Source organism: Acomys minous (genome assembly GCF_964271855.1).
Source record: "Acomys minous genome assembly, chromosome: 8".
Classification (NCBI taxonomy): Eukaryota; Metazoa; Chordata; class Mammalia; order Rodentia; family Muridae; genus Acomys; species Acomys minous.
The window spans coordinates 30,205,225-30,231,690 of NC_140489.1; the positions used below are offsets into that span (position 1 = coordinate 30,205,225).

General features: G+C 50.1%; 1 protein-coding gene across 3 annotated transcripts; it reads left to right on the forward strand.

Annotated features, from left to right (window-relative positions):
- Window positions 1-5,070: 5,070 nt before the first annotated feature.
- On the forward strand, window positions 5,071-24,800 carry ISM2 (isthmin 2). 3 transcript variants are annotated; one of them, XM_084792492.1, is made up of 6 exons: window positions 5,071-5,198; window positions 15,628-15,870; window positions 17,188-17,539; window positions 19,844-19,984; window positions 20,239-20,322; window positions 23,040-24,800. In XM_084792492.1, exons 1-6 carry the CDS (start codon window positions 5,073-5,075, stop codon window positions 23,555-23,557), a joined length of 1,464 nt encoding a protein of 487 aa, XP_084648618.1. In that variant the 5' UTR covers window positions 5,071-5,072; the 3' UTR covers window positions 23,558-24,800. The 3 variants fall into 3 exon arrangements, with proteins under 3 accessions (XP_084648618.1, XP_084648619.1, XP_084648620.1); XM_084792493.1 differs by lacking the exon at window positions 20,239-20,322; XM_084792494.1 differs by lacking the exons at window positions 19,844-19,984; window positions 20,239-20,322.
- Window positions 24,801-26,466: the final 1,666 nt, after the last annotated feature.

The following is a 26,466-nucleotide window of genomic DNA, read 5'->3' on the forward strand; positions in this document are numbered from 1 at the left end:
CACCTGCCTTTATTCATTCAACCAATAAACATCAGGTATGCCAGCAAGTGCACTGGACACTGCCAACAATGAAGAGACAGCTGTGGCTCCTACTCTAGTGGGCATACCATGTGAACATGCCATTTTACAGACTGCTAAGGACTTGAAAAGAAAGCCCAGGGTGATAATAGAAATGGATAACAGAGAAAACGTGTCTGAGGAAGTGGAAAATCTGACAGTAAAAGAAGACCTCAGCAGAGGCAGGGGGAGGATCATTACAAGTTTAGGGGCAGGAGAAACAATCCCTGGGCAAGGCCAGAGAAGCCAGGGCAGCTGTGCTGTCATTGCAGGGAGTAGGGGGTGTTTGTTTTACCCGTGGAAAAAGCAGTGATGTTTATTTTGTTCATCACATTTATTAATTTCATGTGTGCATGTTCATGCCAGTTCATGTGTAGTCAGAGGGCAGGATTCCTCTAGCATTGTGGTATCCCAGAACTGAACTCAATATATCAGGTTTGATGGCAAAGTGCCTTTATCAACTGAGCCATCTTGCTGGCTAGAAAAATTCTAAGTTGAAAAAGATAGCAAGCTTTTGTGTGAACATTGACAAGTTGATAAAATTTATATATAAATTCAAAGGACCTACAGTAGGCCAAATAATTTTTTAAAATGACTTATACTGCCTAAAGCCTCTTAAAACAAACAAACAAAAACACTGTACGGTTCTTATCTTTAAGCTCGCTTAAGTGTCTTTAAAATCACTAAGCTCGGCAGAGCCCAGAAACAGATTCAGGTGTAATGCCACTTGAGTTTCTTTTTTTGTTGTTGTTGTTGTTGTTTGTTTGTTTGTTTGTTTGTTTCGAGACAGGGTTTCTCTGTGTAGCCTTGGCTGTCCTAGACTCACTTTTCAGACCAGGCTGGCTTCAAACTCATATCCATCCACCTGCCTCTGCCTCCTGAGTGCTAGGATTAGAGGTGTGCACCACCACTTGAGTTTCAACAAAAGATCTAAAGTACTTAAGTGAAGAAAAAAAAATTTCTGCAACTAGTTGCACTGGAGCAACTAAATACCTATATGGAAAGAGAATATGACCTTTAATTTTCATACACAATAATCTGATTAAAATAGATTATAGATCTAAATATGAACGTGATAGGGCTGGGGATGAAGTGCTTGGCACTCAAGATCCCCAACACCCACCAACGCTAACAAGCTAGATTAGATGAACCTCTAAATTCATGTGCAGAGAGACAGATCTGCCTCGGCAAATAAAATGAGCATCTAACCTCCTCATGTGCAAACATGCACACCACACAAATATGCACGTGCAAAGAATGTCTCAAAAACAAATAAACAACCAAATTCACTACAAATGGGAAAGCTGGAGATTGGCGCGATGGCTCAGTGGTTAGGAGCACTAGCTGCTCTTCCAGAGACCCTCATGGCAGCCCACAACTGTGGGCAGTTCCAGGGGATCCAGTGCCCTTTCCTGCTCACTGCAGGCACTAGTCACATAGACATAAATGCATCCATACACAGGAAGGTAAAAATTTTGACTAGCCGGGCGTGGTGGCGCACGCCTTTAATCCCAGCATTTGGAAGGCAGAGGCAGGCAGATCGCTGTGAGTTCGAGGCCAACCTGGTCTACAAAGCGAGTCCAGGACAGCCAAGGCTACACAGAGAAACCCTGTCTCAAAAAACCAAAAAAAAAAAATAAAAAAATAAAAAAAATTTTTTGGAGGGTGGTGGGTTTTTTGTTTTATTTTTGTTTTGCATTTGTTTGCTTGCTTGTTTGTTTTTTGAGATAGGGCTTCTCTATGTAGCCCTAACTGTCCTGGAATTCTGCCAAAACCACAGATCCTGCTTCTCCCGCCTGAGTGCTGGGATTAAACGTGTGCACCACTATTGCCTAGCATCATGACTTTCTTTTCTCTCTTTTTGGTTTTTAGAGACAGGGTTTCTCTGTGTAGCCTTGGCTGTCCTGGAACCAGGCTGGCCGGGTCGGGTGGCGCACACCTGTAATCCCAGCACTTAGGAGCCATAGGCAGGGGGATTACTGTGAGTTCCAGGACAGCCAGGGTTATAACACAGAGAAACCCTGTCTGGAGGGGGGGAAAAAGAAAAAACCAGGCTGGCCTCAAACTCACAATGATCAGCATACCTCTTCCTCCCAGGCGCTGGGATTAAAGGTGTGCACTACCACCACCCAGCTGCATCATGATTTTCATATAGAAATAAAAATAAACACAGGCAAAAGAGCCCAACTCATTAATGAGGAAATAAGATATGAAAAACAGAAAATTACAGTTGAGCAGTATTAGGAATGAAGGTGTAAATGAAGGCAGACTGGTTTCTTCCATACCTCAAGTAGATATCAACTGAATATGAGACAGGACAGTATTTACATTCCATCAGACAAGATTCGTTTTGCTTTACTGTTGATTAGCTATAATATGTAGAAATATAGCTCAATGACAATGGAAGACTGGCATTGTATATGAGTGCTCTACCTGCATGTACACCTACAGGCCAGAAGAGGGCATCAAATCCCAGTATAGATGGTTGTAAGCCACCACGTGGTTGCTGAAAATTGAACTCAGGACCTCTGGAAGAGCCTCTTAACCACTGAGCCATCTCTCCAGCCTTCACACATACATGTTTAAAAGACACACACATATGTTGCATGGGGAAACTTGTGGGAGTTGGTTCTCTCCACTATGGATTCCAGGGATGAGATTCAGGTGGGTGACATCAGGTGTGTTTACCATCTCATTGGCTCACAGGAATCTGTACATTTAAAACTCAATGAGCTATACAGTTAAAATGGATATATGGTTCTTTTATATATGTTATTTTAAATGTTCTCTATTTGTCTGTGTGTATGTCTGGCCATCACATGCATGCGTAATTCCCACTGGCGGCCAGAAACGGGTGTCAGAGTCCCTAAAACTAGACTTCCAGATAGGTGTTGTATTAGATAATTTTCTGTTGCTGTGAGAAAATACCATGACCAAAGGCAACTTAAAGAGGACTTTATTTGGGACTTAGAGTTTCACAGGGATAGAAGTTCATCAGCATCCTGGCAGGGGCTGGGTACTGGAGCCTGTAGCTGAGAGATCCCGTCCCATTCCACAAACAGGAAGCAGCGAGCACACTGGGAAGGCCTTGAGTCTTTTGAAACCTCAAAGCTCTCCGGCAGTGACACACCCCCTCCAACGAGCCACACTTCCGACTTCCTCCCCAACAGTTCCACCAACTGAGGACCAACTATTCAAACATGTGTGCTTATGGGGACCACTCTCATTCAAACCACTGTAGATCCACGCAGGACAGCCTGTACCTTTACTCCTTGCACTAGAGAGGCAGAACAGGTATGTCCCTGTGAGTTCCAGGGCAGTCAGAGCTACGTAGTGAGACCCTGTCTCAAAAATAAAATAAAAGAAATATTTACACCCACTATAGTTGTGGGTGCTGGTAAGGACAGCCAGCGCTCTTAACCACTGAGCCATCTTTCCACCCCATAAAAGTGGATATATTTCATAATATGTAAACTGTGCCTCAATGAAATTGGGCAAAACTAAAAAAGATACCGTTTTCGTGGGAGTGGAGGGTGGGAGTGATGTTATTCCCTTCGGTTATTCAGACAGTCCAAACCCGGGGGAGGGGCTTGGGGTGGAGTAGCAGTTACTGACGTGGAGACAGATATTAATGATTGCGCGAATGAATAAATGGACGGCCAAAGCCATCATCTTCAAAGTTTCATTTAACATGGTAGAAAGTGTCGAAAGTATGGCTCAAACGCAAAGTATTGGGGATAGATGTGATAAGTACTTATACCAGAAAAATTCTAAAGTCTTTCCTTTAGTCTAGTAAATGCAGCTTGGTCAGAAGCCGCTCAGGGACTAGGACTCTGTTGGCTAACATTTCGGAATCTATCACGTACCAAGCAGGCATCTTTTTAGTTGGATCATGCGAAATTGCCAGTATTCAACCCCACTGACTCGACCTCAGACCCAGGTTGTCATTCGTGAGTCACACTATTCGCTTCCGCCGCTGTGGAGAACAAAACAAAACAAAATAAAAACGAAACAACAACAGCAAAACCCAGCGCGGCTATTCCTGAGCAGCCCGCCGCTGAGCATACTAGCCAGCCCCTCTACTGGCCCCAGATTCGCTTCCAGGCTCCCTCCTGCGTCCACCCCAGGTGAGCAATCCCTTTGATCGCATCCTCTCCACTCCTACTCGCACCGCTCCACCCTGGTCGGGGAATTCTAGCTGCTCAGAGGTAGCCGCTTTGTAGCAGAAAGGGCTGGGCCTTCCCAATGATCAGCGACACCAGCTGCAGGACAGATCCTCTGACCTCTGCACTCAAGCCTCCCCCACCCCACCCCACCCCACCCGACCCGCTGTCCTGGGACTGTGGCTTGTGTGGTCTCCTGGTTCTGACAGTCCTAAAAGCTGAAAGGGAACTAGAAGCAGAGACCGCAGCGTGGCGGGTTCCTCGACCCAGGCGACGCTGTGACTTTGCAACGCCCCCTCGCAAACCTACCTGGCTGGCTGAGCGCACATCTTTGCCCTAGGTTCCAAAGACTCTTTGCCGCTCGAGAGGCCCGGGCTAGTTCGGCTGCCCGTCGCCGCGCCGTCGGGGAGCGATACTGTGGCGCCGCAGCCTCCCCGCCCCTCAGCAGTGGCCGCGCGGGGCCGCACAGCGCCGGGCGGCAACTTCCCCGGGACAGGAATTCGCTTGGGGCCGCGACGGCGACAGCGGCGGGGGACTGAGGGCGGGGAGGCCGCCAGATCAAAGGAGCCGCCCGCGGGGCCCGGACCAGTCCGCGAGCGCCGAGGGGCCCCTTGGGGAGGGAGGGGGTGGGGAGAGACTTGAGGGCCACTGACCCCGCTGGCAGACCCATGCTCACCGGCCACGCGCCCCCCCCCCTCCAGCGCGCGCTCCCGACGCCCCTCGCAAGGTCCCCTAGCGGCCAGACTGGTCCTGCGTCCCAGCCCGCGCTCCCGCCCCTGAAGGAGGAGAGGCGGGGCGCGAACGCTCTCCCCGAGCAAGGAGGCTGTGGCACAGCAGCCTCGCAGAGACACGATGCGGCCACCGCCCTGCCGTGCGCCGCTCGCGCGCGCCTTGATGCTGCTGGCCGCGCTGCTGGCCGCTGGGCGAGGGCTCCCCCTGAGGAAGCGGGGTCCTGGGGGCCACCCGAGGATGGCGGAGGTGAGTGATGAGCGGGACTGGAGGGACAGAGAAGGTTGGGCTCCGGACGACGGCCACTGCATCCTCTCCAGGTGCACCGACCTTCAGGAGTTTACACTCCCACCCGTGGCCGCAAGCCCTGGTTGCGCTGTAACGTGCAGGCTGCGGAGGAAAAAGTTGACTTTGGTGCCTGCTCTGCGGTGGCCGGGCTTCCTGGGTCCCAGGCATCGCTTCTTCGCCCTGAGCGAACCTCACCTGCAGCCGCACCGCCCTGCCTGAGAAGTCATGCCAGGGTGGAAAGGGGGCACTCCCGAGCTCTGTGGACTGGTGGCCCGGCGCTACCATCTTGGGCTAGGTGATTTCTCTCCCGCAGTGCCTTAATTCTAAAGTTGAGGCAGGCTGAGGTAGTCAAGTGTCAGCCAGACTACATTTGTGCAAAGAATGTGCATAGTAAGATAGTAAGAAAAGCAAGCTAAGAGTTCTGGCTGTGTTCGAAACGACAGTTGGTCATGCTGTTTCCGGCACCAATCTCTGTGGTCCAGCCTGATGCCCTTCCCTCACGGCTTCAGTGGGCATTCTCCATGCCCGTCTCCACCAGGGACTTGTTTTGTGTGCTAGAGCCAGCCTGATGGGTCCTTCTTGCCCACAGCTGTTCTGGAGGAAGACCCTCATTTCCAAGATGAGGAAACTGAGGGGCGAGGACCTGTAGGAAACAGGAAATGGTGAATGCAAGACTTGGGCAAAAAGTTTGAGCCCTGTTGTTAGAGGCCAGGCTACCCGAGCCCTCCAGAGCATGAGGATGGTACCCTTAAGTTGATACCTGTGGCCCTTCAGTATCACAAAGCGTCATTACCTCTAAGACATTTTTTTTTTCTTTCTCCTCAAATTCCCAGCTTTCCCGTGATAGGAATGCATCATGTAAATTACAGGGCTGGAAGTGGAGCCCCTGTCATTCTGGGGCCTGGAATTTGTAGTCCTTCAGGCAGCTGTCCTGAGCTCTGCAAGATACCTCTCCCTGTTCCTAGCCACTGCCATAGGGCCAGATGCTGCCAAAATGTTCCTCTCAGGGTTGAGACACACACACACCGCTATAGACAAATGCAGGGGTTTCTGATCCTGCGTGTACTGTTGAACACCTGTAATTCTAGCATTCAGGAGTCAGAAGCAGGAGGCTCGCACCATTGAGGCCAATGTGAGCTATGTAAAGCCTCTGGCTAGTCTGAGCTATCTGGCCACATTTGTCTTAAAGAAAAACAAAAACAAAACAATGACATTACTAGAAATGACTACCATAACAACAACAGCCAAACAAACAAAAAAAAAGCAGAGTCTTTGAGTCAGTCTTACTATTAACCTGAGGATAATGATAGTGATCAAGTTACATTGGCTAGGTAGGGTGTGGTGACACAGGCTTATAATCCCAGCCCTGGGGAGGTTTAGACAGGAAGATGAGACGCTTAGGGTCATTGTCAGCTACATACCAAGTTTGAGGCCAGCTTGATCCAAGAGACCCTGTCTCAGAGAAAAATAAAATTAATAAAAAGAAATTGGCCTTATTTCTGCTCACTTGGCCTTAATAATTATTTTAATATTCATCATTTCATGATGTAATTATTTTTTAGGATGTTTTTGTATGTCAGAAAGAGTTACTTTAGAATCAGAATTCTATCCTTAGGCCCAAGACAGAACCATGCAGAGCCCTAAAAAAAAAATACCTAAACACAGCTGGGCATGGCAGCACACACCTTTAATCCCAGCACTCAGGAGGTAGAAGCAGGCAGATATCTGTGAGTTCAAGGCCAGCCAGGGGCTATATAGTGAGACCCTGCCTCAAAATAATAAAAGAAACCCTAAACACAAATTAGTGCCTTAAAAGAAAACACAGACTTGAAGTTCCAGGCCTAGGGGTCTGGTCCAGAGTGTTATTAAGCATATGACTTACCTTAGATACTTTCCTCACATTTAAAAAAGGAGGCTAGCCTGTTATGGTTGTGCATATGGTAATCGTAGCACTCAGGACATGGGGGTAGAAGGATTGCCCTCAAGTTTAAGGCCAGCTTCGCTTGTATTGCAAATCTGGGGCCAGCCAGGGCTACATAATGAGAATTCATCTCAAAAAATATTAAAAAATGTGTCAGTCAGTGGTGTCCCATGTCTTTAATCCCAGCACTCAAGAGGCAGAGGCAGATAGGTCTTTAAGTTTGAGGCCAGCCTGGTCTACAGGGTGAGTTCCAGGAAAGCCAAGGCTACACAGAGAAACCCTGTCTGGAAAAACCAATAAATATGTAAACAATCATAATTAGGTAATTGAAAAGTAAAAGAGAGGGGCTACATCATCTGTAGGGACACATCACATTGGTGCATGATTCCAAAATCTGTGATTTCAAGTCAAGGGTCCTGTTGAGAAAATGTAGTCAGCTGTCCCCGGGGCCAGGGTGCTAAGTCAGAAATAACTGACTCACCCGATAGCCTGGCTCCTCAGTGGGTCCACATAGCTAAAACCAGAAGGTATAATCCCACAAGTAGGAAAGCTGAGACAGGGGAACCATGCACTCAAGGTCACCCCTGGTTGTGTGGCAAGAGCCTGTCAAAAACAACAACAACAACAACAACAAAAATCAAATCAGAGAGATGGTAAACACAGATGGGAGCAAGGCGGGCCATGAACAGTTCTTCTTCCCTTGGCATGCCCCAAGCTGCTTATCTGACGTTGACCAGATGTTACAACGCCAGATGTTGCCAACTTGGTTCCTCAGAGATGCACATGCCACCCCAATGCCTGCGTGGTTTTATTTTGTTTGGTGTGGTTATTTCCGGTGGGGGGGGGCGTTGGAGGGTGAGAGGTTGCTTTCCGAGGCAGGCACTTATCCCTAAGTCTAGCCTGACCTGCAACACACTAGATAGCCCACGCTGGCCTTGAACTGATGACAGTCCTGCCCTTAGCCTCCCAACTGCTGGGATTGCAGATGTGTACCACCACACCTGGTTTTCCTGGCCACTGTTGAGAAACCTCACTTCAGAGGCCTCTGAGCCCCATGTGGTAGGACACCCCTGAAATCCCAACAATGGCAAGAGTTAGGGACTCTGTGAACCAGTATGTCACCTTTGACCCCCACCCCTGCAGGCCTGACCCTGAGCCTCAGTTCCTGTCCACGGTAAAATGGCTTCAAGAATCCATTCTGTGAACTGGAGCGCTCGGTGAGAAATCTCTGGAGTCCAAGTTACAATCATTCCCCAAAGCAGAGGCCAAGTGTGTTGAGAGCTAGACAGGGACAGCACGACGCAACGCTGCCTCCTGTCCCACTGAGACACAGATGCTACCTAGACGAGCACCGAGCCTGACCTCTCTTGTGTGCTTTATGCTCATTTGGGGATGGAGAACTGGGTAGTGGATCCAGTAACAAATCCACAGTCAGTATGTGGAGAGCCAGAATCCAGACTCAACTTTGTGCTCCTGGGCATCTCACCTTGGCACCCATCGGCTATGCCTAGCAAGATGTGAGCAAGTTAAGAGAGGGACAGGGCACACAGTGGCTAGAATAAAGCAAAAGAGAAGTGAAGACAGCTCTCTTCTGGGCTCTGAGGCCTGGAGGGTGCCGTCAGGACATAGACTTCAGAAGTACACCCAGCAGCAGGGATTTTTTTTTTTAAAGATTTATTTATTTATAATGTATACAATGTAAACACCTGCACTACAGCAGAAGGCACCAGATCATATTATAGATGGTTGTGAGCCACCATGTGGTTGCTGGGAATTGAACTCAGGACCTCTGGAATAGAGCAAACAGTGCCTTTAACCTCTGAGCCATCTCTCCAGCAGGGATCCTGTAGCTACCATAGGAAGCACTTTGAAGGGCTGGGCTGACTGAGGCGACCTGAGTACAGAAAGAAGGACTTTGGGGGTCCTGACAGACCTGCAGTGTCTCTTCAGCCCTAGTCTGTAAAATCACAGGAAAGAAGGTCCAGATGACTGGAGCCCCCGGGAAGAGGTTTGGTAGTTCTCAGATATGGACGCTGAGGGCACCCTGGAGATTCAGAGGTTTTCCTAGAGGTGACCTTTTTGTGCCTGGGGCCTTTCTGCCCTGACCAGTCAGGGAGGGAACTACGTGGGGCCTATGTGATACCAAGCCTAGGGCTTGTCTTAGCAGCCTCTTCCTGTAGCTGCCCACCTACCCCCATCGCCCCCCACACACAGTGTTTCTCTATGTAGCCTTGGCTGTCCTGGACTCTCTTTGTAGACCAGGTCCCTGGGTCTTCTTGTCTCTCTAGACCCCCCCCCACCCCCACCCCAGTGGGGAAACAAAGGAGTGATGGATGAGTTACATACAGAGGCACAGGGAGGAGGGGCTGGGGACCTGGATGCTCAGTGGTGCAACCTCTGCGAATCTAGACTACCTAGTCTTAGTTGGGTCCTTCCCCCTCCAAGTGCTCTTTCAAGAGTCAAAAGTGGACCAGGGTGGTGGCGCTTGCCTGTAATCCCAGAGGCAGAGGCAGGTGGATCTCTATGAGTTCGAGGCCAGCTTGGTCTACAGAGCGAGTTTGAGGACAGTCAAGGCTACACAGAGAAACTCTGTCTTGAAAAACAAAAAATGAAAAAGGGGTCAAAAGCAGGCTTGAGGATGTAGCTCGGTTGATAGAATTCTTTTTTCTTTCTTTCTTTTTTTCTTTTTTCCTTTTTTTTTTTTTTTTAGAATTCTTGCCTAGTATACACAAAGCCCTGGATTTCATCTCCAGTGTAAAAAAACAAAACAAAACAAAACAAAACAAAAAAACCAAAAAACCAGGCATGGTGATACATACCTGTGATTCCAGGACTTTGGAAGTGGAGGCAAGAGGACCAAAGCTCAAGGTCAGGACTGGAGAGATGGCTCAGAAGCTAAGAACACTGTCTGCTCTTCCAGAGCTCCTGAGTTCAATTCCCAGCAACCACATGGTCGCTCATGACCATCTATAATGAGATCTGGTGCCCTCTTTTGGTATGCAGGCATACATTTGGGCAAAATACTGTATATATAATAAATAAATAAATCTTTTAAAAAAGAAAATAACTTATTAACCTATTTTTTTTTTAAAGTTCAAGGTCATTTTTTAAACTACGTATTGAGTCTGAGGTCTGCCTAGACATGAGACTCTCTCTCCCTATAACAATAACAATAATAATAATAATAATAACAATAACAATAATAATAATTTATTATTATCATTATAATGATCAAAAGGGATAAGAGATATAAAAGGAAGATATGTCCTAGTGTCCTGGTGTCTTGTTCATTCCGCACTATAACAGGCAGCATTCCTGAGCATCTGGAGTTAGCAAGGTCCTAAAAGTTCAGAGTGCAGACCCCTGCCAGACCTGATGTCTCAGATGCTACTCTCCAGCCTGCAGTTACTCCACCTCTCTGATCACTGGAGCCTTATCTGTGAAGCCAAGGGTGGTTGATGGTAGGACCTGCCCAAAGGGTAGTTGTGTGGAGTCGGAGATCCAGCCCATGGAGTTGCCATGCAGGCCTGGCTACATAGCTGTGAGCCATGAAATTTCACAGGAGCAAGAGCAAGCCAGTCAACCCAAGCGGGCCCTGTACGGCACTCTGCGAGGCCTGGCCTGTACTGGAAACAGAGCACTTTGCCAGCGGTGCCTGAGTGATGCTGAGGAGCTTTGAGGTCTCCACTGGGTGCCAGGGTGGGAGGCAGAACAGTCCCATGCCCTTACCCATGGCCCCACGACTGTCTAGACTTTGTGTGAGGCCAAAGCAACCGAGTGTACAGTTAGGCTCCGTGTGCACAGGCCTGAATCTTAGCGGCTGGGCTGTGTGCACGGGCCTGGGTTTTAGCGGCTGGGCTTCAAAGAGAGGCCACAATGACCTGCGCCTGGGACCAGATTCTGGAATGGCACACACTCCTGATCCCTGAGGCACAGAGGAGGTAGGATGATGGAAACAGGCCAATGGAAAGGGATCAGAGTACTGATCCCATCTGGAAACACTTGGATTAGTGCTGCCTGGCCAAGCCAGGATGTGTGTGTGTGTGTGTGTGTGTGTGTGTGTGTGTGTGTGTGTGTGTGTGTGTGTGTGTGTTGTGTGGAGAGAGAGAGACAGACAGACAGACAGACAGACAGACAGACAGACAGACAGACCATTGCAGCAGAAACAGAAAGAGAGAGGCCTGACTGTCTACCAAGAGAATGAAGTTACGTATTTTGAGTATGTGCTATGAGAGCCAATGGGAACTTAACAGATAAAAGAAGCCATCCTGTAAGGAAGGGTACACTACATGGTCCAGGCTAACCTTGAGCCCTTGGCTCCCTCACCCCAATCTCTCAAGTGATGGGATTGCAAATGTGTGCCACTATACCTAGCTATAGACAAGACATTTATTTGTTTCTTTGTTTCCCCCCCCCCCACCTCCCCCGCCTCTCAGCCCCCCACATGCCCTGTCAGGGTTTCTCTGTGTAGCCTTGGCTATCCTGGACTCAAACTATAGACCAGGCTGGCCTTGAACTCACAGGGATCCACCTGCCTCTGTCTCCCAAGTGCTGGGATTAAAGGTGTGCGCCACCACTACCCGGCTTTCTTTGTTTCTTGAGACAGAGGTTTTCTGTGTAGCCTTGGCTGTCCTGAAACTCATTATGTAGACTAGACTGGCCTTAAACCCAGAGATCCTCCTGTCTTTGCCTCTCAAGTGCTGAGATTAAAGGTGTGCATTATCACCACCACCACCACCCCACCCCACCCCCCACCCCCGGCTGGACAGATATTCTTTTTTTTTTCCTTTCAAGTTTTTTGTTTGTTTTGTTTTGTTTTGTTTTGTTTTGAGACAGTGTTTCTCTTAGATTTAAAAAAAATTTTTTTTTATTCTCTCTTATGGGTATGTGCACATGATTGCAGATGTTCTTGAAGGCCAGACGAGGCCATAGGATCCTCTGGAGCTGGAGTTACACATGGTTTTGAGCTGCCTTACGTGAGTGCTGGGAACTAAGCTCAGTTATCTCTTCAGCCCCCTGAACAGAGAGCCTCAGAGGATGAGAGTCTACCACCTACCATGAGGGCCTGCATCTGTGGCTTCGCGGGAATGTGTACTCAGGCTCAGCTAGGATGCGAAGGACTCCCACGGTGCCCAGCCAGAGGGTGCACGCAACCTGTCTTCCCGCTTCACTGGGAGACGTTGTCAGCATCTCTGGGTTAGCAGTCTGAGGTGCGGTCTAGACCAACAACCCTATCAGGTGGATGCTGCTCTTCCTCTAATTCCCAAAGGGCAGATGCAATAGGTACCCTTGAAGGAAGCTGGAGAGTATGCATGGGATGTGAGCCCAGGTCAGGTCACATGGCCCCAGCCATATGCAGCTGGCAGAGAAGATGCTCAACGCAGAAGCACCTTGTGAGTGAGAAGGGTGTTTGCACATAAGAGTCACTGCTGTGTGTGTGTGTGTGTGTGTGTGTGTGTGTGTGTGTGTGTGTAGACTGGCTTACAGAGTATGGCATGCTTTCATCAATGTGTGCATATGTATGTGTGTGTAGTTATGCATGAGTCCTGGCGTGGTTATTGCAATCTCTGAGATCTTCCGGGAGCCCCTTGCCCTCCGTGAACTCTAGGGCGGCTAACATAATGAAGGCTGCGTTCACCTCTCAGGGTTGCTGGTTTGTTTACTCACTCGGGTGTGTGAGCTCCCACAGGATATTGGGTTCTGTGAGGAGCTGGGGACACAGGGAACAAAGAAGGCAACGTCCTTCCTCTGCAGTAGGTGCTCTTGGTTGGAACCTGTGCTTGGAGTGAGTGACAACCAGCAAGCAGAGCTTAGCCCAGGGATGAGGATTCAGGTGCACAGGGGTTACAGGTCAGGACTCTGGGTGCTCTGTGCTTCCTGTCCTTACTTCCGGGTATCAGTGTACAGGAGTCTGAGGTTTTCTATTATTATTATTATTATTATTATTATTATTATTATTATTATTATTATCATCATCATCAATCATCATTATCATCATCATTATTATTATTATTTTATGTGTGTGAGCATTTTATCTGCATGTATGTCTGTGCACCGTATGTATACCTGATGCCCTCAGAAAGCAGAAGAGGGCACTGAATCTCCTGGAACTCGAGTTACAGACAGTTGTGAGCTTCCATGCAGGTGCTGGGAATTGAACCTGGGTCCTCTGGAAGAGCAGCCAGTGCTCTTAACCACTGAGCCATCTCTCTAGCCCCAGCCTGGGGTTTTTTCACTAATGGAGAATCTTATCCAGAACTGTCCATAGCTAGCCTAAAAATCCACCAAAGCCTGATGGAACTGATGGATAGGTGCCCCGGTTCTTTCCCCTATGGGGGTAACAGAGGTACAGACACCACCCCAGACACCAGCCCGGGTCCCAAATATGCCAGCTAGGGCTAAGCTCCTGCCGCCCACTGCAGTCCCAGCTCAGTGACATTCCGTTAACTGCCTCCCTTTCCAAGTCCCACTTCTATTCTTTCTCCTGGGTCTCCTGGGGTCACCTTCCAAAGGAACCACCTGCATTTGACACTTCTTAGGGTAGACATCTAAAGGACCCCTATTTAGGACTTCTCTGTCCCTCTCCACCCCTAACAGCTCCCCCAGAGGATGCTCTCCAGGGCAGGAGGCTTCTGGATATACTGAGAAGGAAGGTCAGCCTGGGAAGCTAGGATCCCAAGGCCATGGCTTTCCCTGGCGTTAAGAGATAGGGGAGGGGTGCTGGGGTGCTCAGAGGTTAAGGGCATTGGCTGCTCTTCCAAAGGTCCTGAGCTCTACCCCCAGCAACCACATGATGGCTCATAACCATCTATAATGAGATCTGGTGCCCTCTACTGGCATGCAGGCATATATTTGGGCAGAATACTGTATACATAATAAATAAATACAACTTTTTTTTTTAAAGAGGAGATGGTAGGGTGGATGAGAAGGAATGTTCTATGTGCCTTCGGGATAGCCAGAGACTAGGCTCTCTGCCATCATTGTCCCATCTTGTGAATAAGGATACAAAGGTCAGAGTTCACATCAGGTAGTTAACTACTGATGGAAAAGGATTATTATTTATTTATTTAGATTTTCTCGAGACAGGGTTTCTCTGTGTAGCCTTGGCAGTCCTGGACTCACTTTGTAGACCAGGCTGGCCTCGAACTCACAGTGATCCACCTGCCTCTGGCTCCTGAGTGCTAGGATTAAAGGCATGCACCACTATGCCCAGGGAGAATTATTTTATTTCTGTTCTGGTAGCTTCTGCCCCAAGTCTCTCTTCATGGCAGCATTTCTGGCCTCTGGCCACTAGGTGTCACTATAAACCCCATTCAGGCGCGCCCTGTTCCAGAAGCAAGCAAAAACCACAGCTCCATCACTGTACCCCACCACCTCCTACTTGTGACTAGGGCACCCCGATCAGTCACCAAAGCCACCCAAGATTGCTTGTATGTGGCTGAGGCTGCAGCAGAATAGAGTCTCTGAGCCGGAAATCAGGACAGTCAGGGCTACAGGAAGGCAGTACCAGGGATGTTCAGGTCTCCAGATGCATCAGCAGAGGGCCCCGCCCCCCATCTGCATCATCCACCTGTTCCATGTTGCTTTGACTCAGCAAGAGCCTGCCTCCAAGGACTGAGAGGGCAGAGGGCTGACCTGGGCTGAGGTGTTGGGGGCAGGTATCTCTGGGCCACAGAATGGGACATCCAAGTGGAGAGTGAGCATTTGAATCTGTTTGACAGCAAAGAACCGTGACTAATACAGAAACCATAGCAGCAACTACCTGGTGGGGGACAGACTGGCCGATAGACGGTCATGTCAGCAGACTTGAAGAAATAAGGTGCAAGGCCAAGCAGGCCAGAGGCGGTGCTGAGGCATTTGCCTCTGGGTAGATGCTGAGGCAGGGCCATGTGTCTAGGCTCTGCTGAGGGGAAGGGAGTAGGCCTGCTGCCCACACCCCCTATGACCAGGCTCTTCCCTGGGAACCTTCCTGCTCTTTGTGGCAGGGGTGGGGGTGAGGGTGGGGGTGGCATATAGAGTAGATGGGGACAAGGGATCTGGGGTGGGAGGACTAAAAGCAGCGCTTTGGAGTTACTGTTGTGGGCAGCTGCTTCCTTGTGGGCCTCTTCATCTGTACAGTGAGTAAACATCCCTGCCTCTCTTGTCAAAAGCTCGGTGAGCTCGAGAGATGCTCGGCAGGCAAAGGGCCTGATGATCAGAACTTTATCCGTGGAAGCCACGTGGAGGAAGAACCCACTCCTGAAAGTTCCACAAGTTCACTAGAGCATGTGCACAGATACACACACACACACACACACACAAACAAGTGTACGTGCAGGTGCTCAGGTGAGAGAGAGAGAGTGGATGGGGGGGGGTTGGGCTAGAAAAAAAAAAGACCACTTTGTGAACACAGTCTGTTTTTTGTGCCTAGCTGTACCCACCCACTAGGGCCATTAAAACTCTCTTCCTCCCTGTCCCGCCCCTCCCCAGGCCTCACCTGTCCCAGATCTCGGCTCCCCCAAGGATAAGGAGGCAACACCAGCATTCCGGGGAGACCATCTGCAGGCAGAACCATGTCAGCCCAAGTGCCAGACCCTCCCTGAGCCAGCAGCTCTGACTCTGGCCACAGCCCCCCCTCCCAGGACCCTGGAACACACCTCACTGCTGCTGGAGCTGCAGAAGCTGCCAGGATTGGCCAACACAGACTTGAGTGCCCCGAATCCCAATATCCAGGTGAGACTGTAGAGGGGCTATTTGTCTCGGGGACCTCGGGAGAGGGGCTAGGCTAGTAGCGGAGCCTCATCTTTATTTGCTGTTGGGTGTGTGAAGGCAATGGGCTTCTAATGCAATTCAGGAGGACTATGTGCCCCTTTACTTGCCAGAAAGTCTCTTGGCTCCTGAGCCCTGACCCTGCATGTAGCCGGGGATGAACCCAGCAGCAGCCTGTAGGGTAGGGCTATCTTGAGGACTGAGTACGCCCTGTCCCTGGTATTGCTGTGGGTTCTGGAATGTGGTGGAGACCGACTGGAAAGACCTATAGGTGTGACCCCCACCTCCCACCCCTTGGCCCCAAAACCTTACTGCATGTAGGAAAGGGATTCAGTTGGAAATGGTGTGGGCTGGGGCACGGGGAAGCCTTCAGAGGGGTGCTCCAGGAAAGCCAGGCCTAGGTCCTACTGCCTGCCCTGAATCTTCAAGGATTGCAGGTTTGCCTACTCATATACTTTTACCAAAAGAAAGAAAGACTGCAAAGGTGCAGACCATTCTCCAATTGTTTTAAAGTCTATGCCTTGGCCTGCATTGAAATAACAGGTACACATACACACGAACATTGCAAGTGCCCCTGCTAGTGAGGAAATACAGGGGAGTGATACACATAATTTTTCTCTTCCTCTTCCTCCTCCTCTTCTTCTTCTTTTGGTTTTTTCAAGACAAGACTTCTTTGTGTAGCCTTGGCTGTCCTAGAATTTGCTCTGTAGACCACGCTGGCCTCGAACTCCCTGCCTTTGCCTCCAGGGTGCTGGAATTAAAGGCATAGACCACCATACCCGATCACTTTCTTCTTTTTATTTTGCTGCCTCTCCTCCCTGGCCCCCTCCCTCCCCCACTCCTGATTTTGTTCTGTGACCTCCTATTATTTGAGGTACCTAAGTGTAATGTTTTTAAAATCCACGTTCATGGTGGTGGCTTCGTTTACACGGTCCATGCACTTGGAACATTCCAAAGTGTGACCTGAGGATCTGACCCACGACCTTTCATCCATATCCTTGTGCTGCTTGGGGCTGTTTCTGGTCCCTGAGGCCAGGCAGCCCATGTGTGCAGAGGCAGGATTCCAAACAGCTTCTCCTAAACTAGCACCTGCTGGATTCGCCCTGGTGTGTCTATAATCCAGGTGATTCTAACACACAGAAGGTCCTACCCAGTGCCCCTTGCTCCCTGAGAGGCGGAGGAGATGGCAGGCTTGGTGGCTTCTGGTTCAAACCCAGCTTCTCTTCTCTGGGGTTCTGTGCTGAGCCTGCCCTCTCTGGAGCATATCTGCTCTTCCCACAGGTGACCATCGAGGTGGTGCAGGACCCCCAGGCTGAGGTGGAGATGGACCTTCCTTCTGAGCCCAGCAATCTCTGGCCTCTGCATACCCCTAGCTGGTGGCCCACCAGGGAGCTCTTCTGGCCCCTCTTCTGGGGCTACCAGGAAGGAGAAGAAGGAGCCACCAGCCTCAAGGACATGGCTCCAGGGGAAACAGAGGAGGAAGAAAAGGACTATGCTGCAGAGTATGGTGAGGACCAAGAGGCCACTGAGGAAGAGGAGGATGAAGAGCCTTGGTCCAGTGGGGCCACAGACAACTGGGACTATGGCTGGTCGGGTCCTCAGGACTGGGACTTCAAGGAATCAGACAGCCATGGTGAGTGGTCTGGCTTGGCATCCCAGATGCTGCCCTACGAGGTCCTGAGAGGGAAGAAGTTGGAGGGGAGGAGGAGAGCTTCCCAGGCAAGGAGAACTGGGCAGGCCAGCAGCCTAGACCTGTGCGGAGATCACTGAAAGATCAAAAGTGATGCTGCCGAAATTAAGGTGGTTTTTTTTTTTCCCCTGCAACATTTGACTTGCACAACAGCCCTGCGTTTGTCTAAGCAAAAACTATCCGATAGTATAAATATTCATAGTTGTCAAAAATATTTATTTTTGGGTTTTTGAGACAGAGTTTCTCTGTGTAATAGGCCTGGCTATCCTGGAACTCACTTTGTAGACCAGGGTGGACTTGAACTCACAGAGATCTGCCTTTCTCTGTCTCCCGAGTGCTGGGATTACAGCATTCACCACTACTACCTGGTTCAATTAATTAAAAAACAAAAACAAAAAAAACCTGAAAATGCCCTAAGTTTTATCAGTCACAGTGAGTTTGACTATGGACCCTGCTGCTTAGTGTTCTGGGAACCAGACCAAGGCTGAGTGCTCCCAGGCAGGTCGCTTAACCTCTCTGTATCTGAGTTCTGTCCTCTCTAAAGACAGATAATAGTGTATCTAAATGACACAGGGCTGATTGTCACAGTAAATAAGCAAGCTTATATACAGCCAGGTATGGTGAGATACAACTGCAGCCTTAGCATCCAGAGGGATAAGGCAGGAGACTGAGAATCAGAAGTCAGCCCAGACTATGTAGTGAGTTCCAGGCCTGCCTAAGCTACCTTGAGACCCTGCCTCAAAAAGTAAAACAGCTGGGCCGGGCGTGGTGGCACATGCTTTTAGTCGCAACGCTCAGGAGGCAGAGGCAGGTGGATCGCTATGGGTTTGAGGTCAGCCTGGTCTACAAAGTGAACCTGTAATCCCAGTGTGTTGGAGGCAGAGACAGGCAACTGCCCAGAGCAAGCTGACTGGCCACACTAGCGGAAAAAGGCAAGCTCTGGGTTTAGCAAGTGGCCCTGTGTCAATATGTAAAGTAGAAAGTTATCAGAAAAGACAGCCCATGTCAATCTTGGGGCTTGCCCACACATGCACACATGTACTCTCCTCAAACATGTGTAACTCCACATATATGAGCACACAAACAGTCACGACACATACATACATGATACCAAAAATCTGTGCATAAACTGTCAGCATGTGATAAAGAACTGCTCTATCTGCTGATGCCCACGGCTTTCCGGGAAATGCCCATTTGTACTTTTCTTTTCTTTTCTTTTCTTTTTTTTGGTTTGGTTTTTTGAGGCAAGGTTTCTCTGTGTAACCTTGGCTTTCCTGGACTCACTTTGTAGACCAGGCTGACCTCGAACTCACAGCGAATCAGCCTGCCTCACTCACTCCCCCCCCCCCCCCCGCCCCAGAGCTCTAAGGTCTTGCTATTGGACTGTTGAGGCACCATGGATTAAGACCAAATCAAGACACATTCTTCCCAATTTCCTAAAATGATGTGAACAGACCTTTTGGGACTCTCAACTTTTCTCCCATTTATTATCCTCCAACTCTTGGGGACAGCCTAAGGACTCTGTCGTGGAAGCTGGGGGGTGGGGGGTGGGGTGGGGGAACAGAGGTGCCAGGCCTGTGGAGTTCCACACTGGGTCTCAGAGCACAGGCCTGGGCCCTGGGGTTTGTGTTCCTCAGATTAGGAGAGGGACTCAGGAGAGTCTTTAAAATCCCAGAACTAGGCAAGCCTTGCCACTCTCGATTCTCCTCTTGTTTGTTATTATTTGAGGCAGAGTACTCTGGCTTTAAAACTCCATATATAGTTAAGAGTGACCTTGAATTTCTTATCTTTCTTCCCCTGTGTCCCCACTGCTGGGATTACAGTCACTCACCACCACACCTGGTGCTGGGGACAGAACCTAGGGCTTTATGCATGCTTGACAAGTGCTCCATCAACCGCTCTTCCTTGGTTTTGATTAAAAAAAACACACACACACACAACACTAGCTCAGAAATGTAAGCGGACTTACACTTACTGTCAGTGGTCAGTGAGCCAGGTGGCTTCTGGTCCCAAGTATCCCTGTGTTGACACAGAGAGCAGTTGTAGTCCTGTCTCTATGGGCCCTCCTGATGCGTTTACACAGGCTGTTCACTGTACAAGGACATCTCACTGAGGGGACGGGTGGGCCTGGAATCCAATTATGCTCCATGCATCAGCCAGGGATAAAGGGGTGCCTTTGGCTGATTTGTCACTGTGTGCCCTGGGGGAGGCTGGGTACACTCATCCTGGCCCCTTACTTCAACCTAGACTACGAGCCTCAGGAGGAGTGGAGCCCCTGGTCTCCCTGCAGTGGGAGCTGCAGCAGCGGCAACCAGCAGAGAACTCGTCCCTGCGGCTATGCCTGTACTGCCACAGAGTCCCGTGTCTGCGACCTTCCCCCCTGTCCTGGTGAGATGAGCTCCGGCCCCTGTATAAGAGTGGGTGGCTACAGCGGCTCACCGTGGCCTTGGCTCCCTGGGAATGTGAAAATGGGATACTTGTAGGAAGGGTGGGGCCACATGAGGCTCATGGACATGGTGGTCCTGTCCCAGGCCTGTCTCAGCTGCTGTGGGCACCGAGAGCCTAGTGAGGGCTGGGCTTCCCTATCGGGAGCACAGAGGTACCCCGGGGCGCCACCAGCCTGGCCTCCTCTCTTCCCAAAGGCACCGAAGAGGAACACACCTTGGGCTTTCCCGGTGATGGGTGGCAACCCTTAGCCCACAATGCTACGGATATGCTTGATCCAGGTTAGTGGGGGGTGGGGTTAGACCTTGCCGCTGGCTCTTGGGGGACCCTCTGTCTTGGGATGACTGAGTGCCACTCACTCAGTCACTCAGGAGTCAGTGAGCACATCTTCTGGTGGGAGGGATCGTAGGCAAGTATCCTTGCCCAGCTCCAGGTTCCTACCAGGAAGAGTTAGGAGATGCTGAGGGTAATGAGAAGAGGGGGCCTCTATTTCTACTCCCTGGCAGGGGAGGTACCTGTCAGAATGAGCCAGGGTCCCAACATCCTGGGCTGCTCCTTGCAGGCAGCAGGACATAGGCCGTGCTTTGTCACCACACTCCTGTTGATGTTCCTGCACGCCCATAAGGCAGGACTCATGAGTCTAAGGTCCATAAAATGAAACGGAAGCTTTCTGAACCCGTGCTATGTACCCGGGCCTATTGTAAGGCTGAGCCTTCCTGAAAGAGGCCTGGCATCTGTCTTCAAAGAGGTCATGTCTCATGGGGGGGGACACGTGATCTGCATGTGTCTAACACTACAAAGTGGAGTGTGAAGATCTGAGAGCCAAAAGAAAAAGGCTGATTTTTTTTTTCCTGTGTGGCCAGACTCTGAGGTTACATTTTGCCAGGGAGCGAGGGGAAGAGGCAGGAGAGATAGGGAGATACAGGAAGCCCACAATAGCTGAGCAACACTCCAAGGGCCCATATCCTGAGATCGGCAGTTAAGGGCTGAGAGATGGCTCCTCAGAGATTAAGAGCACTCTTTGTTCTTCCAGAGGTCCTGAGTTCAATTCTCAGCAACCACATGGTGGCTCACAACCATCTATAGTGAGATCTGGTGCCCTCTTCTGGCGTGCAGATGTGCATGGGGCCAGAACACTGTATACATAATAAATAAATAAACCTTGACCAAAAAAAAAAAAAAAAAAAAAAGGCAGTTAAAAAGAATTACTCAACCAGGCAGTGGTGGTACATGTTTTAATCACAGCACTCGGGAGGCAGAAGCAGGCAAATCTCTCTGAGTTCAAGGCGCGTTGTCTACAGAGCCAGACCAGGCCAGCCAGCCAGGGTTACATTGAGAAACAAACTAACAAAAAGTATTGGTCAGCAGATGGAAACAATTGGATTAGTTCAAGGTTCAAGGTTGGCTTTGGCTGTATGTGACCTTGTTTCTTTTAGAAGGGGGCCAGGGAGGGAGAGCAGACTAGTACCTAAACACTGAAATACTTCCTGGTTAAAAAACTGTAGGACAGCCAAGGCTACACAGAGAAACCCTGTCTCGAAAAACAAAAACAAACAAACAACAACAACAAAAACTTTAGTCTCAACCTGGGTGGTGGTGGCCCATGCCTTTAATCCCAGCACTTGGGAGGCAGACACAGGCAGATTGCTGTGAGTTCAAGGCCAGCCGCCGGGTCTACAAAGCGAGTCCAGGACAGTCAAGGCTACACAGAGAGACCCTGTCTTGGGGAAAAAAAACAAAACAAAACAAAACAACCAAAGCAAAACTGTATTCTCAAACCAGGAATGGTGGCACAGGCCTTTAATCTGTCATTTCAGCCAGGCTTGGTGATGCATGCCTTTAATCCCAGCACTTGGGAGGCAGAGGCAGGTGGATCACTGTGAATTCAAGGTCAGCCTGTTCTACAAAGCAAGTCTAGGACAGCCAAGGCAAGGCTAGATAACACAGAGAACCCCTGTTTTGAAAAACAAAAACAAAAACTTGTTATTTCCAGCTGGGCATGGTAGCACATGCCTTTACTCCCAGCACTTGGGAGGTAGAGACAGGTGGATTTCTGTGAGTTCGAGGCCAACCTGGTCTACAAAGGGAGTCCAGCAGAGCCAGTGCTACACAAGAAACCCTGTCTCAAAAAAACACAAAAACAAACAAACAAAAATCTGTTGTCTCTTTGAGCTGAGCTGGAGAGATGGTTAACTGTTAAGAGCACTGGCTGCTCTTTTAGCGGACCAATGTTCAATTTCTTTTCTTTTCTTTTTTTTTTGTTTTGCTTTTTTGAGACAGGGTTTTTCTATATTATCTTGGCCATCCTGGACTTGCTTTGTAGACCAGGCTGGCCTCGAACTCAGAAATCTGCCTGCCTCTGCTTCCCGAGTGCTGGGATTAAAGGCGGGCGCCGCCGCCGCTGCCGCCACCACCGCCACCACCTGGCTTCAATTTCTAGCGCCTACATGAGGGTTTCAGTCTCAGAGGATCTAACATTCATACATGTAGGCAAACACCCATGTATATAAAATTAAAAACAAGACAAAACAGCCGTTTTTGGTTGGAGGTGTAGCTCAGTTGATAGAAAGCTTGCCTAAGCACTCATGGACCCCCAAGTTCATCTTAACACTTGGGAGATGGAGACAGGAGGACCAAAGTTCAAAGACACCCTTACCTACTTAGCAAGTTTGACCAGCTTAGAGTATATGAGACCCTGCCTCATAGAACAGAAAGAGAAAAAAAGCTAAAACAAGATTAAAAAACAAGCAAATAAACGAAACCCAAATTGGTTCGGAGCCATAGATAGCTTCCTGCTTCAGTGCCTGGATGGTGAGGGGTATCCCTTGAGTCCGACTTCTCCAAAGATCTTCCCCGGCAATGAATGCCTTTGCCCCAGCTGGGCTTTAGTCTTTCTCATCACCCGTGACTGACCTTGATCAGCCTCCTCCCTTCTTATGGGGCTGGCAGGCAGGCAGGCAGGCAGGCAACTCTGATCAGCACTCCTTGCCCTCTGCAGATGTGGACAGCTGTGAGAGATGGCTGAACTGCAAGAGTGACTTCCTAGCTAAGTACCTGAGCCAAGTGCTCCGGGACCTGCCCAGCTGCCCGTGCGCGTACCCTCTGGAGGCCGTGTACAGTGCTGTGAGCCTACAGGACGAACATCGGGGCCGCAGCTTCCGGTGGCGGGATGCCAGTGGCCCCCGGGAACGCCTGGACATCTACCAGCCTACCGCACGCTTCTGCCTGCGCTCCATGCTGTCAGGCGACAGCAGCACCCTGGCGGTCCAGCACTGCTGCTATGACGAAGGCAGCCGGTTGCTGACCCGAGGCAAAGGGGCGGGGGCTCCAGACCTAGTCAGTACCGACTTTTCACCGGAGCTGCATTTCAAGGTAGATACACTGCCCTGGATCCTGTGTAAGGGGGACTGGAGCCGCTACCACACCGTGCGGCCCCCCAACAATGGCCGGGCCTGTGCTGACAACCCGCCAGAGGAAGAGTACCTGGCTCAACTGCAGGAGGCCAAGGAGTACTGACGAGAGACTGGAGAACATTCCTTCTGCCCTTTACCCTGCCCCTGCCTGGACTGGGCAAGTGTTAGGCCTCACCTGAGAGGCCATCTAGTCTGCATATCCCCTCTTGTGAGCCTGAGTCAGGGGAGCCCAGGCATCTAGAGGATGGGAGAGGTTTAAGGTCCCTGGGATGTGTTGGGAATGAGCTGACCCAGTCTGGCCATGGGACCTTTCCCCTTTCCCTCCGCCTTTCCCTCCTTTCTGGATAGATCCAGGGCATTCAGGATGTTCCTGAGATCTGCTGTGACTCCCTCAGACCCTCACCCGATGGCCAGTTGAAGAAAAGCACAAGAAAGGGCGGGGCAAGAAAGGGCAGTCCTGTCATCTGAGCCTACAGCTGCTCTTTGCTGGGCTAGCAGAACCAGGGTGTCTACCCTCCTTGTCTGTGAGTGGTGCACAACCTCCTCCTCCTCCTCCTCCTCCTCCTCCTCCTCCTCTTCCTTCTCCTCTTCCTCCTCCTCCTCCTCCTCTTCTTCTTCTTCTTTTTGGTTTTTCAAGACAAGGTTTCTCTGTGTTAGCCCTGGCTGTCCTGGACTCACTTTGTAGACCAGGCTGGCCTCGAACTCACAACGATCCACCTGCCTCTGCCTCCCGAGTGCTGGGATTGAAGGCGTGCGCCACCAAGCTGGATGCACAACCTCTTCTACCCCATCCCATGCTGTGAGGCCATCAGCCGGCTTGAGAGGACAGCTGAGCTGAGGGGGTAGGTTGATTCCACGCAGGAACCACCAAGCTGTTTCTGGTCCTCTCCCTTGGGCAGGTCAGTCAGGTGGTTTAGGAAGGTGCGGGCTGCCATGGCAACCAGGCGTGGGATGAGCTTGGTATGGGTGGGCTCAGGAGGGTGTCATGTGTGGTTGTAAACCAGGAATGTGACAGGACAGACAGTCCCATTGTTCAATATGGGCCATTGTGTGGTGTTGCTCCCCACACCAGTGGTCCATGGGACGCTCCCACGTGACGCCACTGAAGGCACAGGACTGCAGCTGGAGGCAGGAGGTGTATGCTTCGGCTGCCAGCACACCTGTGCCTCTTCCTTGCCACCCCTCACCCCCCCAAAGCACACTTCCTTGCTTTCTCTGGAGCTGAAATGTTGAAGAGCCAATATTTTGTCTCCTTTCACAAATCCCCCAAAAGGACTTGGTAGGGGAGTTCCAGCCTCCTCCACGGCTGTCCTGGGATCCTTAGCAATAAAGCACTTTATTTTCACGTACTGTTTGATACAGGATTTGGGGCCTGGCAGAATGGAGGGTGTAGAGGCCCTGTTTATCACCCAGATCAAGCTTCCATTGGCTGGGTTTGCGACCACCAAGGCCATATCCGGCTCCTCTCCTTTTCCGGAAGCAGCAACCTTAGGACTCCCTGAGTTATCCCTGCTCACACTCAGAAAGAGCTTCCTTTGAGCCTGCCTAGGAGCTGGCTAGACCTCAGAGGCACAGAACTCCAAATCTACGAGGCACAGGTAAACACCACTTACTTTACAGGGAAGTGGCGCCAGCCTAAAGTGAGAGGCGCACCTGTGCTCTCCCTTAGCCTGGACCCTTATCAGACACCTTACCATCATCCCTGACATGTTGGGGAAGGGCAGAGTTATGTGAGGCTATGTCTTAGTCTGGGTCTAAACCACAGTCTGAACGTTAGACTGAGGCAAACAGAATATTCGTGTGTCAGGGCAGCAGGAGCTCAGGTTATCAGGCCAGAGCCAGGTTCAACCCTTTTCTCTTCCCTAAGGAAGTCAGCCTAATCCTAGGCCTTGGGATGCTCAGACAGCAGTGATGAGGGGTTTTGTGTTTTGTTTTTGTTTTTTTGTCTTTTTTGGAAAGAGGGTCTTACTGTGTAGCCCTGACTGTCCTGGAACTCTGTAGATTGGGTTGGCCTTGAACTCACAGAGCTACGCCTGCCTCTGCCTCCTGAGTATGAAAGTCATGCGCTACCACTACCCAGCTGGGTTTTTAAACCATCTCTTTTGTCTACACATTGAAGTAACTTACTAACTTTCCACCAGCTCGAATGGATTCAAGAGGTAGAGCTATTAGACTGTCATGTTCTAATAAAATTCTCCTCTCGAGGACCAAGGGTGAATCCACTAACCCTGCAGGGAGATCAGAGTCCGACATGGAGGTTAGTGCTGTTGGTCATTTAAGAGCCTGAAGGGGCTGGAGGGCAGGATGTACCTTGTGCTGAGAGGACCACCTCCCACCCCGTGGTCCTTCTGCAGGAAGGTGTGGCTTCCAGGCCTGGAAATGTTGGGAGCAGGTTCAGGGGGAAAGAGGGGTGCAGAGCAGGCGAAAATATAGGTGGCTGGGAGAGCACTTGGGCCTACATATTGAGACTCAGTCCCCACTTCCCATCCTGTGAAAAAAAACCAAAACAATAGGGCATCTCAGTGGTGGAGCACCTGCCTAGCACGCATGAACCCTGGACCCAAGCCCCAAGAAGAAATACACATGCACAGAGCACTGGCTGGTTTGCCCAGGCTGGCCTCCCTGAGCTCAAGTGCTCTTCCCCTTCCAGCCTCTGCATAGCTGGGACTACAGACATGGACTGCTACCTGTGTTCCTTTTAATCACGTTTTAGCAGAAACTTTAAAAACAAAAACAAAAACAAAAACAAAAACAAAAAAACAGAAACATCCAGAAGGTCCCCCACGATAATCACTGTAGGCTCAACCCCTTTCTAGGAGAAATTCTATTTTGGTACTTGAACATCATCAAAATTTAATCAATACCTACTGGTTGCCTGTTGGACTCTAAATGCCACACTAAATTGCTGCCACATCAAGCCCCAGGTGAGAGAAACTAAAGAAAGAAAAGTTTGCTGGGAGTCTTGGGGGAGGGGGGGAGCAGGTCAGCCATGAAATAGTGTTTATTGAAGCT